Source organism: Martes martes, assembly GCF_963455335.1.
Source record: "Martes martes genome assembly, chromosome: 16".
Lineage (NCBI taxonomy): Eukaryota > Metazoa > Chordata > Mammalia > Carnivora > Mustelidae > Martes > Martes martes.
In genome coordinates this window covers 6,918,731-6,932,287 of record NC_137904.1, presented here as the reverse complement: position 1 = coordinate 6,932,287, position 13,557 = coordinate 6,918,731, and the positions used below count along the sequence as shown (strand labels likewise).

The window sequence follows — 13,557 nt, the reverse complement described above, 5'->3', positions numbered from 1 at the left end:
AAAAGAAACTTGGGATATGTTGGGTTATGACATATCGAACCACATTTTGGTTTTAAAATGGTAGTTTGCTAAGGTGGAGTCAGAGAGTTGCACTGGTTGTTGTAGCCATGATAGCTACTATCAGTTTACTTATAATTTCTTCATTAGTTCTATAAGCAGTGTTTAATTTCCTACTTGCTGTTTAGGATTAAAACATCTGAGGAAATTTACCTTTGTTAAAATAATTGAGAATCTCATAAAAACTCAACTGTATATTCAAAATCATGTAAGTTAAGGCGCTCCTGGATGGCTCAGTTGGTTGAGTGGCCTACTCTTGATTTTGGCTCAGGTCATGATCTCAGGGTCCTGGGATTGAGCCCTGGGTCAGGCTCCACACTGTGGAGAGCCTGCTTGGAGATTCTCTCTCTCTCTCTCCTGTTGCTGAAGATAGTTCTTAAAGCCAAAAATATTATAAAGGTTATTATAATTAAAATGCAAAAAATCAACATGTACCTTCTTTTAAAAAATGTTTTCTGAACAGAGGCACTTTCTTCAGTCTTCCTCTTGATAAACAAATTTCCTTTTTGAAAAATATTGATTTAACAGCTGTAAATTGAACAAATATCTGTGAATTTAGTTGGAGATGGAATTATCCACTTGGGAGATGTCAGAAAGGAGAAAATTTTAATTATAAAAGGAATGTCATCAAATGTAAATGATGTTAATATACCTGGTAATAAGCAATTCAATTTAGGGTTTGGAATGTACAAAATTTAAAGCGGTAGGCATTTCTTCCCATAAAAGCTAAACAATAGGTTCAAGGACATTCTAAATAAGAAGCTAAGTAAACCAAGGTATTTTAATGGGAATGAGGGCCTCTCCCTGTGTCAAGAGACAGAAGAATAATGAGTTAACAACATTACAGATAATATGCAGCATGACACAAAGGAAAAGTACACATGTGATTTATCGTATGTTCTGCTCAGGGTATATAAGCATCTCTCTACCCATGCTGACTTTCACACTCAGGATCTGGACTCGAACAGCAAACCAAACTCATCACCCCTGACACCATGAGCTACTACAGCAACTGCTATGGAGGCCTGGGCTATGGCTGTGGAGGTTTCGGTGGCCTGGGCTGTGGCCGTGGCTGGGGATGTGGCAGCTTCCACAGACGAGGTTGTGGCTGGGGCTGGGGCTGGGGCTGCGGCTGGGGCTGCAGAGGCTACAGATATGGCTGCTGCCGCCCATCTCGCTATGGGAGATATGGATTCTCTGGCTTCTACTGAAATCCTGCTCCAGAAGCCCAACATCTGAGGCCACAAAAGGATTATCCAAATTTGACTACAATGACCAAACCAAACAAGATCATCTGGAGCCAAGCCAAGATCAAAAACATTTGGTATCTAAGACTTTAGGAATATTTATCATTTTATAATGGTCTCTTTCATGTTTCCTGGTGTCCTTTATTTCTGCTTTTATAACTGTGGGATTTCTCTATTCCTTTTGCAATAAATTATCCGAAGTTTAAATAGCATACGTGGCTTTCATTTTTTATGAAACTCAAGATGTCAAAGTGGTTATTTGTAACTGCACCCACCTGGCAATGAAGAAAATAAATTACTCCACAAAAAACCAAAATCCTAGGAGAGATATAAACATACACCCATATGGCTAGATAGATATATTCCAATCCATAACACTCAGTTGGAATGAAGATTTTTTTCCTCTGAACACTAGACCAAATCTTATTCAATGCTTTTAGTTAGATAACATTGGTATATGAATTATGTCATGGTACAGAGGGGGGAAAAAACCTATCCTCAATGTTCTTCTTTTCACCTACTTTCTTTTTCCATAACAAACTTTATTATACCCAGTGATGTTTATCTTTCTTTCCTTCTCAATAGTGAGCCTGTCTATTGAAATTTGAATTCACTCAGCTTTAATGCATCTGTACTGAAATTCATTACAGACTCATGTAGTGAAATGTCTTACTTTCTTATTTCACTCCTGGCTATAATACTAGATGGTTATTAAACTTGATATGATCCAGTTGTAAGTTGAGTTTCTTTCATGCTATATTTTTATGTTGAAATGATAATTGAAATAATTTGCTAAAAATTTTATATACTCCATATCGAACACTGGATTGCTTCTGGGCTGACAGTAAATGCACAAGGCAAGTGCAATAAATTATTAGAAACTTCATTCCAACCTCCATTTGTACCATATGGAGAGACCCAAACCCAAATTCTCCCCACCAGACTACTCCAAGGCTCTGTTCAGGGGTCCCAGGGTAGTGCTATTAAATTAGCAAGGAAGTAATTAGAGGAAAGATACCAGGCCAGTATCATTGTCTTCACTGTGTATTTTTCTTCCAGAAGTAAGACTGTGAAGAAAAAGACAATTTATCTGACATGGTTCTTTATTGAAAGAGATGGAATTTTTTTTAAAGAGAAACTTTGAGAATGTGGGTAACTCAAAGAACCTGTTGGTAAGTGGGGGGATGAAGTTGACAGGGTATACAGGACCCAGGGATGTAAAGACTGCTAGAATAGTGACCAAGTTAACACTACAGTAACACCACTTTTTCCATTACTGTCACAGCTGCTTTTAGCCACTACTGGACACCACAACTCTGAATGAATTTTGAATTATTCTTTTGTCTTTTCACCACTTTGTCTAAGATCCAAGACCAAGTGACATCCTAATTCTTAATTCATGGATCCAATTATATCACTACTAGGAATAATAAAAGGAATTGTTCAGACCTCCTCAGGGTCTGTCTGTATTGGGAATTACATTTTCTCATTCTGGAACAAAGCTTCGCTCCTGAAGAGCCCCCTCCCTCTCCCAAAAAAGTAACATCAATGACACAGAGCTGAAATTAATCTACATTAGATGTTTTCCTCCATACCAGATTCAGCTCAGAAAATATGTACATGGTCCTCTTAGCTAAATGATATGGTAAGCTATTTGATCTCTCAATCATACCTCCTGCGATGGTTTGTTTTATGTGTCAATTTGACTGGGCTATGGTACTCAGTTGATGATCAAACAGTATTCTAGGTGTTACTCTTTTTGGTGCTGGTCTTAGCCTACCAATAACTAATGTTGTGGTTGGGCTAGCCTCTGTAGTTCTTCTTAAGATAGAAAGATACCCTTCAGCAATAACCATGGTGAAACTTAAAAAAAATGAAGCTATATTACTTATAAGATCTAAAAATTACACAGCACATCTGGGACCACACAGTGAGGTCATTGGAGGGGGAGAGAAAGAGAGAAGGCGTGCGAGAGAGAGACACACACACACACACACACACACACACACACACACAGAATGGACCTGGGCTTCTGCTTTTATTTACTGTTGGTGAACTTAAAACATGAGAGGGAATTTAAAGCCAGGAAAAAACAAATGGCCAAATGGGCAGTTACTGTAATCAAGTAATATCTCTAAAACCAAGAAGCCTTAGAGTGGGAAGGTGGTCTGGCTCTTTATTCAGTGCGTGGCTGGAAATGTGTTTGTTGAGGATCACTATCTTTGAAGTGGATGCCTCTTTGAAGTGGGGGCAAGCAAAGCTTAACTCAGGTACTTGAATTAAAAGAGAAAAACAACAACAAACAACTGTCAGGGTTTACAGGACACTGTGACGATATTTTGAAGATGTGGTTAACATCTATAATCAGTTGACTTTAAGTAAAGGAGATTACTGTGTATAATGCAGGTAGATCTATTCCAATCAATTAGAGGTGTTAAAAGAACATTGAAGTTTCCTAAAGAAGGCATTCTGCCTCAAGATAGCAGTGTCAACTTCTGCCTGAATTTCCAATGGGCTAGCCTTTCCTTCTCGCTTCTGATTTGCCAGCCACCACAAGCATGTAAACTGGTTCCTTAAAACAGATCTCTCAAAAAACAAACAAACAAACAAACAAATCTCTCCATCTAATTATATGAGATCACCCACCACATATATATACACACACTATATATGTATCCGTATATACATATTTATATTTATACTGTACTATGTATGATATAGAGTAGTGTGTACTATATACAAGAATAAATGTATATACTAAAATAGGATACACACACACACATACACACCCAATACTGATTCAATTTATCTGGAGACTCTGATAAACCTCCCAAACCACTCCTCCAGTTTTCTATAGCTGATGAAAACTCTCCTAAATCAAAATTAGCCCTTAAGTTTATGACACGGGATCATGGTTGGAACTGGAAATTCATTTCCTGGGGTTGAGACAAAGACCGACTGTCCGTACACACTAGACAAAAATCTGGGGAGGAGAAGTAAAGAGGAGTAGGCGAAAATAAGGAGACAAACTTCAGTGAGAGATGTAGCGTCAAGAGAACAGGCTCACTGGGAAGGCTACAGTGAGAGACCTGGCACCCAGGAGAGAACCTGTAGAGAGTGAGTGTGAAGAAGAGATGTGACAAGGGAGAGGGGCAGACACCAAAAGGAAATGCAGAAGGAGTCAGAGATCAACTATCTCTACAAAATTTATGCCCCAAGCTCTTATTGATAAAAATGTGTTGTAGATAATACCATCAAGAGTTGATCTTACTCTCCTTCTGGAGAGCTTTCTCAATCAGCAGGGCAAGCAAGTGGAAAACACATAGACTCTTGACCCTAAAGCTCACCTAAGTTTATAACCAACTTGTGTGCTGAATAGCTGTGATGCCCTGGCATATATTATTACTTAAATTCTCTGAATTGAGGGCAATAATAGTATCTACCTCACAGGATGATCATATTAAATGAATTAATTCATCTTAAGTTCCTGGTACAAAATAAGTATAAATAAACACTTAATGTTCATATTCTCACTAATATCACTACCAAGCTGACAGATGTGTCTGTCTCAGGGACTCAGTTGAAGTCATTAACCCTTCAATAGAGGTTTGCTTTGAAAAATGGTTGAGCAGATCACGGCATTTACATAAGATATGTTCTTACAGAGAGTGTCATAAGCAGGAATATATAATTAGTGAACCCAAATAATCTTTTGAAACACAGTTGGTGGATTGCCTCTTGTCAAGGAGTGAGTTTATGGGAACTAAACCAAGGTAGGATAAAAGCTAAGGCTTTGAGGATGGAAAAATTACCTCTAATAGGCACAAAGCTGATGAAAGGAATACTAAATTAAAACATGTTCACATGCTAGAATCAAGCGGATATTAAAGAGTTTGGGGGGTTCAGATGTCATTTGAACTGTAGAGGCTGCAGGCTTTCCCAGCTTCACTTCTGAGGATTTGTCAAGTCCCTGTGCAGAGAGTGACATTTAAGCTCAAGTAACTCAGCCTTTACCACCCAACTGAATTCATTCCTGTAATACAGAGTAAGCTGAGGTCATTGACAATCTGGGCTTCCACACAAATTTTGCAATGGATATTGTGACCTTAGGGTTTTAGTCACCACTCTCATTTGGACTTGAAGAGGAAGACTTCGAAGGACAGGGTGAAAATAATATTCTGGCCTCTCTCCGGTCATGGAGAGTATATGTTCCCAGCAATCAATTCAACACTCATTAACAAGATATTAACACGCTGTCTTCATTGAGTTAATATCATCATTGCCCCATCACAGGGACCTATTTTGATCACAGGTAGACTGGGATCTTTCAAGCATGACACTTGTCCACCAAATTATTTCATTGAGTGACTATTGAATTGTATTAAATTTTTAGTATTTGTCATAGACTCTATCTTAACTTTGATATCTTACAAATCACATTGCAGTATTCCAGGCTGCTTCATTTCTACCTCAGACATATCATGTGGAAAGAAGTTTTTATGGGAAGGAGGAAATAAACTCATGAGGTACTTTCATGCCTGAGATGAGATGTGATAGCATTTTTCAAAGGTATGATTTTTCTGGTAGATCCTTTCATGCGAGTGTTGTATCAGTTATGTTATTTCCTATGAGGACACTTGGTTGCTATGGACAGTCTTTATTTTTTATTCTAAGTGGTGCAAAATATAGAAACACCATAATATTTTAAACCCCAAAAAGCAAACATTTAACTAGTACTCAGGGGCAGCATAGGATGCTAGTGAAAAAGCAAGTCTATACCAATTAAAAGAAATCCATCCAAGAAAATAGTCAAACAAGCTGGTTTTGCAACATGTTGAGCAATACTATTATCTATTTTTCTTTAATATTTTAGATGCATTAAATATTTAGTGTCTGGGGGAGAAAAAAAAACCTATATGACAAAAGACATGTACGATATGGTGTCCTAATCTCAATGAAGATTTAGTAGGAAAGAACATGATGACTTTGCATACAATCTAATTGTCCCATTTTTGTACCAATTTTTCCATTTAGAAAGTCAGTTTTACCTACAGCCTTTAACTTTGTGGTTGTATTTGCACAATCACTTTGTTACATTTGCTGACTTGACCCCAAATATTCATTTATATCTTTCACAATGACTGCGAGCCATTAGTTTTCTCCTTGTATTTTCAGTTGGCATCTACTTATTATTGTTATAAAAGAGCATTGATTTCTGAGTATCATGCTTCGTTGGTGTTGATTGGGTCTTCTAAATGAGCAATGATTTCTTATTTTTAGAGATAATATATGTTGTTCCCATAGGCACCTGATTAAAATGACTAGGTAGACACAAGTGTTTTTCAAAGTCAATTTAAAGGATGTAGCTGCTATAATAATCTTTTAGCTCAACAAAAACACATCTCTTTCCTTTTAGAAACAACAGTAACCAGTCCATGGTAAATTTAAGTGTGACTTTATCTGAAGAGTTAATTTTTTCAACTTTTATCCCAAAGAGTGACAGAATACAAACATCATAGATCATTTATGTGCCATGCTCACATCTGCATACTGCTTTCCTAGTTCACCCAGCTACCCTCTCCACATCTGTGAATACATGTGTTGTACGAGTTTCATGACCAAGGTATTTTGACATTCTGTGATTCTTGTTTTTACTGTTGCTATTGAACAGTTTCTTTTTTTAAAATATATTTTTTAAATTAAATCAAATTTAATTTTTTGGTGTATGTGTTCCAAAATTCATTGTTTATGCATCTGACCCAGTGCTCCATGCAATACGTGCCCTTAATACCCACCAGAGTTTCTTTTGGGTTTAAGACAACTGGCTAAGAATTTTTATGACTACTACAAATTATTACCTAATACATGTTTTTGTGTTTTTTAATTTTGGCATAACAGAATTTCCTGAAATGTTGATTGCCTGACTCATTTGGCTGTCTGATTATCTGTTAGGTAGCCTGTCATATCTTAAGGAAAATGCTACATCTTTCAAGCCAAATATATGTTTCCAGTTTCTCCTAAAGTACAAAGCTATAAAAAAAAAACAAAACAAAACAAAAAAACTACCCGTTCGTGTTTACTGAAGAATCTAGTGAGTATTTAAATTGATGCCTTGAAATAACTTGGGTTAACTGATCTTTATTTTCAAGACATTTTCTTTCACTTCATAGATTGATATTTACTGCTAAAAATAAAATAAGAGAACATATGCATTTTGATGAGTTTGAGTTATGGTGCTCAGCACTTATTTAGTCGGGCTGGCTTCAACTTTAATCACCTGAGATCAATTCATTTGGATTTAATAAAAAATCCACCATTTAAAGCTGAATAATTTGCAACGGTCTAGAATTTGACACTTAACAATGCCTGCTGTGATGGTTAATCTTCTACGTCAACCTGGCTAGGGCCCGGTACCCAGGTACTCAGCCAGACGTGATTCTGGATGTTTCTTCAGAGGTGTGTGTGTGTGTGTGAGATGAGACTAAGACTTAAACCAGCAGGCTGTGAAAGAGAGATTATTCTCCATGGTGTGGGTGGGCCTTGTCCCATCAGTTGAAGGCCCTCTTGGAAGGAGGAATTCTGCTCCAAGATTGCGTTCAGGCTGAAGCTGAGATGCTCCCTTGGACCTACCGCCTGCGGCCTCACTTGCCAGCCTTCACCGTCCATGAGCCCATCACTGGAAATAATTTTCCATCTCCGTACACACCCTATGGGTTCTGTTTCTCTGGCAGATCCTGACTAAAACGCCGATGAGGAGGAGCACAGTTCAACAGCGTGAGGTGTACCTGGACGGAGTAGCAGGCAGTCATGGCAGAGAACAAGTAACATCTGTGTCTTCTGACGTAGAAAGACATCGGTCAGAAGACAGTTTAGCTTTTCAAGTACACAACGTCTTCAGTGGACAGGCGCACAGGGGCAAAGTGTGTGAGTGCTTACAGGCACACAGGGACATGGCACGCTGCTGGCCGACGCCCTCGGACCGTGACTGGGCTGCTGGGTGCTGCTGGCAGGCAGGGAGATGCCCTTCTCTCTGTGCTCTGTGGTGCCTTGATTTCAGCATATGCTGTTTCTGTTGTTAAAAGACTGGCACGTGGGGTGCCTGGGTGGCTCAGTGGGTTAAAGCCTTTGCCTTCAGCTCAGGTCATGATCCCAGGGTCCTGGGATCGAGCTCCACATCGGGCTCTCTGCTCAGCAGGGAGCCTACTTCCTCCTCTCTCTCTCTGTCTGCCTCAACTTGTGATCTCTGTTAAATAAATAAATAAAAATGTTAAAAAAAAATTGAATCTCTAGAATGAGGTCTGCTTTTAAAAGACCGGCACGTGTGTATACGTAATGGGAAGGATTGGTTTTGAATCCCCTTCCCAGCCGACTGCTGGCAGGGAGGACAGCATGGCCAAGTCTGTCTGTGCACAGGGCATGCCCATCTGTGCCCAGGCCCCTCCTGCCCTGGGGCAGCCAACCAGGGCTGCCCTGATCCCGCTCTGGTTACAGAGCCTCCCCAACACAGCTCGGAGTGTCCATGGCCATGTGTGGTTTTAGAGGACGCTCGTTCTGCAATTCTGGCCCTGGTTTCCGGGCTCTCCAAGAGCTGGGAGGCCCGTGGCACAGCTGGGGAGGCCAGGGTCGTGCTCTCGAATCCGAGGGTACCATGCAGTAGGGCGCTGCTCCTAGGTGCCGGACCCTCCTGGGCGCTGAGAGGCTGGACGTGGCTCGACTGGAGGTTCCCAGGGAGGAGCGTTCTGCAAGCCGCGAGAGCTGTGAAGGCAGGGTGGTGGGGCCCAGCCACCTCAGCTTTGCCAGGGGCAGTCAAGCAGCCCAATCCCCTTGCAGAGATGCTTGCAGGGTCGACTGCCCACTGCTGGTCGCTGGCTGGAGGAAGTCGGCGGAGGCAGTGCCCACGTGTGCCCTGCACAGAGACCGGCCTCCTGCCCCCCCTCCACTCAGAAGGACGCAGGGGGTGAGGGTCCTCGGCATCTTCCTCGGCCTGCAGCCCTGGGCCATTCAACCCAGCAGGGGGTCGTTTGAAAGTAACCCTGCCACCTGTGGAACAGCCCTGCCTGAGCATCTGCGCGCAGGCAGGCGCAGACAGCAGACACGCACGCGCTCAGGGGAGGCGCGTCAGAAGCAGCCAAGCACCGGAGTGGAGCCCGCCCGCCCGCACCCTGTGAGCGCCCCTAGCTCCGGAAGCCCCGTGAGCTGTGCGGCGGGCGTCGGTCCCCGCGCTTGTGCCGCCCAGAGATGCGGTCGCCCCGTTAGGGCAGACCCCACTGCAGCGGCCCGGGGTTCCGTTCCGCAGCCGGCTGTCGGCGGCGAGGGCCCCTGTCCAGAGAAGCGGCGGAGCCCGGCGGCAACCGGGAGCCGCGATGCAGCTCAGAACCGCTGCCCACCTCCAGACTGTCCAGCCACAAGTCCTCTGTCCCTGAGTGTGCCCATGGGCCGGGGCTGCAGCCTGGCACGGAGCCTGGGGATGCTCAGAGGTGCCGCCCCGCCCCGCGTGCCCTTCCAGAGCCTACGGCCTGGGACCACGCGGCTTCTGTCGTCCTTCCTTCCTTCCTCCAAGGAAGATGGCAGGACCGCAGCAGCAGCCTGTCTTCCCGTCGCGGATGGAAGTGCCGGAGCCTCCGTGCTGGCTGTGAGCCTCTGAGGACCGTGGCTGGAAGTGCGGGAAGTATCCCAGGCGCGCTGGCAGCGTTGGATGGCCGAAGCCGGAAGTGTCAGAAGTACCCCGGAAGTGCCTGAAATACGCCGGAAGTGCCTGAAGTACGCCGGAAACGTCCGCCAGGCGTTCACAGGGAGCGTGGCACGCTGCGGAGCGCTGTGTCCCTGAAGCGCCCGGCGGGGCCTGGCCTGCTCCCCCTCCACCTGCTCCCCCGGGCCAGCTGCCGAGGCGCTGAGAGAGCTCGCTCGGCTGTAAACACCCCACTCCTCACAGCTCCGCCGATGGGTAACCCGGTGACTACCTTGCGAGCCCCGCGTTGGTGGGTGCCATGGGCGGCTGCGCACTTCGCCTCCCCTGGCGTGGCTTACGGCGGCAGAGCTGGGGTTAGATCCTGCGGCCTGCGGGACGGACGCGCTCCAGAGTCTCCAGAGTCCACGCCCCCGCGGCCACGACAGACCAGAAAAGCCTGCGCCCGGTGCGCTGACCACTCTGCCCGCAGCTCCTTGGCCCTGAGGAATTGTCGTCCAAGGTGGGTCTCCGGCGGACTTTCCATTGCTCTTAATGGTAGAGAGCTGTCCCCTCCCCCATCCCTAAGAGTTGGTGCTCTGGGTCATCCAGTGTTAATCTCGTGCAGTGCTCCAAACGACCTCGTCTCCAGCCCCCTTTCAGCCAGGTGTCCCATGGGCTCTGACAGTCGCGTGGGCTACCGGGGCCAAGGACGCCCCCTCGCCACCACTGGGGGAGCTGAGGGAGGGCAGCCCCGGGGGCTGGGGCTCAGGGTGGGCTGCGTCCAAGCTGGTCCTGTCTCTCTGTGACGCTTCAGGGATTCTCGGGGACTCTGATGGCAGCACCCTGGCATGGGTGAGTGGTCCTTCCTTCCCAGGTGCCCCTCAGCCCTGGCTTCCCGCTGTGCACTCTGCAGACTCTGATGGGATCCACCCCCACCCAACCCAGAGCTGGCCTCTGACCAGCAGACGTTCCTGCTCACCCTTTGGTGGTCCCGGGAGGCTTGTGTGCTGTCGGTGGGGTGCCCGTGCCGCAGCCCGTGTGGTCCAGCCCGCTCAGTCCATGTCGGTCTGGAAGGCTGCCTTGGGCTGATGACCAGGGAGGAAACCCCTTTTCCCGGGGGGAGGAGAGGGAAGGCACCACAGAGCTCCCGACAGCCCTGTGGGACCTCGTCTCACCATCCCAAGTCTCCCTGGGCAGACCTCCGGAGTGTGTGACTTTGGCGTCAAACCTGTGCAGACCCTCCCGAGATGACCCAATGCATCTCTGTAGTGTGTGGATACCGAGCGCCCTGTTTTCAGCTTGTGATGGGACGCGGCGTCCCAGCATGGACCCCTGTGAGTCCCCCTCCTCGAAGGCACACACTGTTCCTCCTGCCCGAGGACCGATATCATCCCCTCCTAGAGCATTTGGCTGCCCTGTGGTCTTTTCAGATGCGCAGAATGTGCCAGAAGCGACACCGTGTTGTTCAGGGCTGGCCCCTGAGGGTCCATTCCATGCTCTCACTTCCCTGCAATCCTGCCGCCATGCTGCCGGGGGGAGGGCCACCTGCAAAGAGAGGCCCCCGGGGAGGACAGCCAGCAGGCCGTGCTTGCTGGATGTCTACCCAACTTGTGGGAGCGCTCCCGACCCCTGCCAGCCGCTGTGCGTGTGTCCTCACCCCGTCAACCCACACTCACGGGAAATGACGTGAGCCTGTGGTTCCGAGCCCCCAGATGCTGGAGCGGCAGCGGGCGACTGGAACCAGGAGCCACAGCAGGTTTTAGAGGGAAGGGGTGCTGCCATCGACATGGGTTGGTGATAAGTCTCTGTGCGTGACCTGGCAGGTTGACAGCGTGTCCCAAGGTGAGAGGCAGGGGAAGGGGTGCTGTGAGGGGAGACTGGCGGGGTTGTTGGGGAGCCCCCGTTTTCTGGGGTCACAGGCATCCCTTAAATCCCAGTCTCCCACTTCCAGGCTGCAGTCTACTGAGGGGTGAGTGGTATGTCCCAGCATCGCTGCGGGCCTACTGTCCCGCCTCTCTGCACACATTTCTACGCCCGTTGCTGGTGTAGGGTTCAGGCAATGCCCTGCACCCCATTCTCCTGCGGTGGAAGTCCGGGCCACCCAGACAGTGGAGACAGAGCCCCCTGGGCACAGGTGGAGGCCAGCACGCCGCCGGGGGGCCCTGCAGCCACAGCCCAGGGGTTCCAGGAAGCCCAGCCAGACATTTGCTGGCTGCAGCGGGCCAGTAGTCCCGCTGACCTTCAGCGGGGCCATTAACCCCCTCTCACAGAGGGAGGGGCGTCACATGTTTGGGGACCAGCTATGGAACCATCCCGGAGGCACTGAGTTTTTCCACCACTGGCTTGGCTTCTGTTTCTGCCTTGAAAATGCTGTGTCCCAGATGGGACTTCCCCTCCCTGGATGCTGGGCCCTGTGGTGGGAGAGTGGCCGTCCTGTGGTTGCCTCAGGTGACGGTGATGGTGCCGCCAGGCTCTGAAATGGGGCTTGCTTGTTAGTGCAGCAGAGCCGGATGGGGCCCGCCGGCTGGAGGGGCAGGACGCGGGGCAGGACGCAGGGCCGGCTGAGATGTGGGGAGCTAGCTATAAGGCAGAAGGAGGATGGAAGGTGAATGAGGAGGGCTTGGTGGCCAATAGGCTGTGGGGCTGGGAGGGGAGGGAGCCGTCCGGGGAACCCCAGGAGCCCATGCATTGGGGTGGGGCCCACCCTGAGGCCGGCCGGCCATCAGGCAGGGCTGAGTAAAGAAGTCCCAGAGAAGCCAGAGGAGTCTGTGTGGAGGGCAGCTGGTTGGGGGGGTTCTCGAGGCGGCCTGGCTTAGTTGATCCCCCACCAGAGTGCACTGGAGTCCCGAGGGCTCAGGCCTGAGCTGGTTCAGCACCTTGTGCTTGGGAACTCACTCATTCATCGTTCCTTCGGCCAACTAGCACGTTGTGAGGACCTGCTATCTGCTGGGCATGTTCCTCTGCATGGGACATAGAGGGATGGACAAGACAGAATGTAGCCAGCCCTCAGGAGTTGGAAGTCCTGTGAACAGGCGACCCTGGCCTCCTGCCCGTGCCCTGCGTCCGCAGTGGAGGTGGTCTCTCCGACCCTCTCTGCCAGGACGTCTGCTGGGACCTTTCTGGCACCACTCGCAGGCTTACCTGGTGGCTGTGTGCCACGTTTGGCTGACGGGTTGAACCTCTGTCCCCACTCCCACATGCCCCTCTCTGTGTCAGCCTTTCTCATCCGTCCTATGTGGACATGGACCCTCGCGTTTGGATGGAGGTGTTCTCAGAGGAAATCCTCCATGCCAGGAATGGGGAGGAACCGGCCCTTGGTAGCTGCAGCTTCCGACACCGGGGCCCCGGTGTCCTAGTGCAGGTGTGACCTTCACAACCCCAGTGACGGTTCTAGCTACTGCCCCCAAATCCAGTTCCAAAAATAACATCTATTAGACTCTCATGGACTCCGTCTCTAACATCTGTCCCCACAGCTCCTTCACGCTCACATTGACAGCATCTCCATTCCCCCCGAGGATGGTTGGAAAACAGAGTCAGAGTCCACCACGTCTCCTTCCCAGGGCTGGTAAGTGCTGCAAAGCAGAC

At 47.8% G+C, this 13,557-nt stretch overlaps 1 protein-coding gene across 1 annotated transcript; it reads left to right on the top strand.

Annotated features, from left to right (window-relative positions):
• Positions 1-1,052: 1,052 nt before the first annotated feature.
• LOC308356427 (keratin-associated protein 19-7-like) lies at positions 1,053-1,268 on the top strand (the record flags this gene model as incomplete). The annotated part of the gene is made up of 1 exon (XM_080825407.1): positions 1,053-1,268. The coding sequence occupies one exon, from the start codon at positions 1,053-1,055 to the stop codon at positions 1,266-1,268; it is 216 nt and encodes a 71-aa protein (XP_080681533.1).
• Between the last annotated feature and the right edge of the window lie 12,289 nt (positions 1,269-13,557).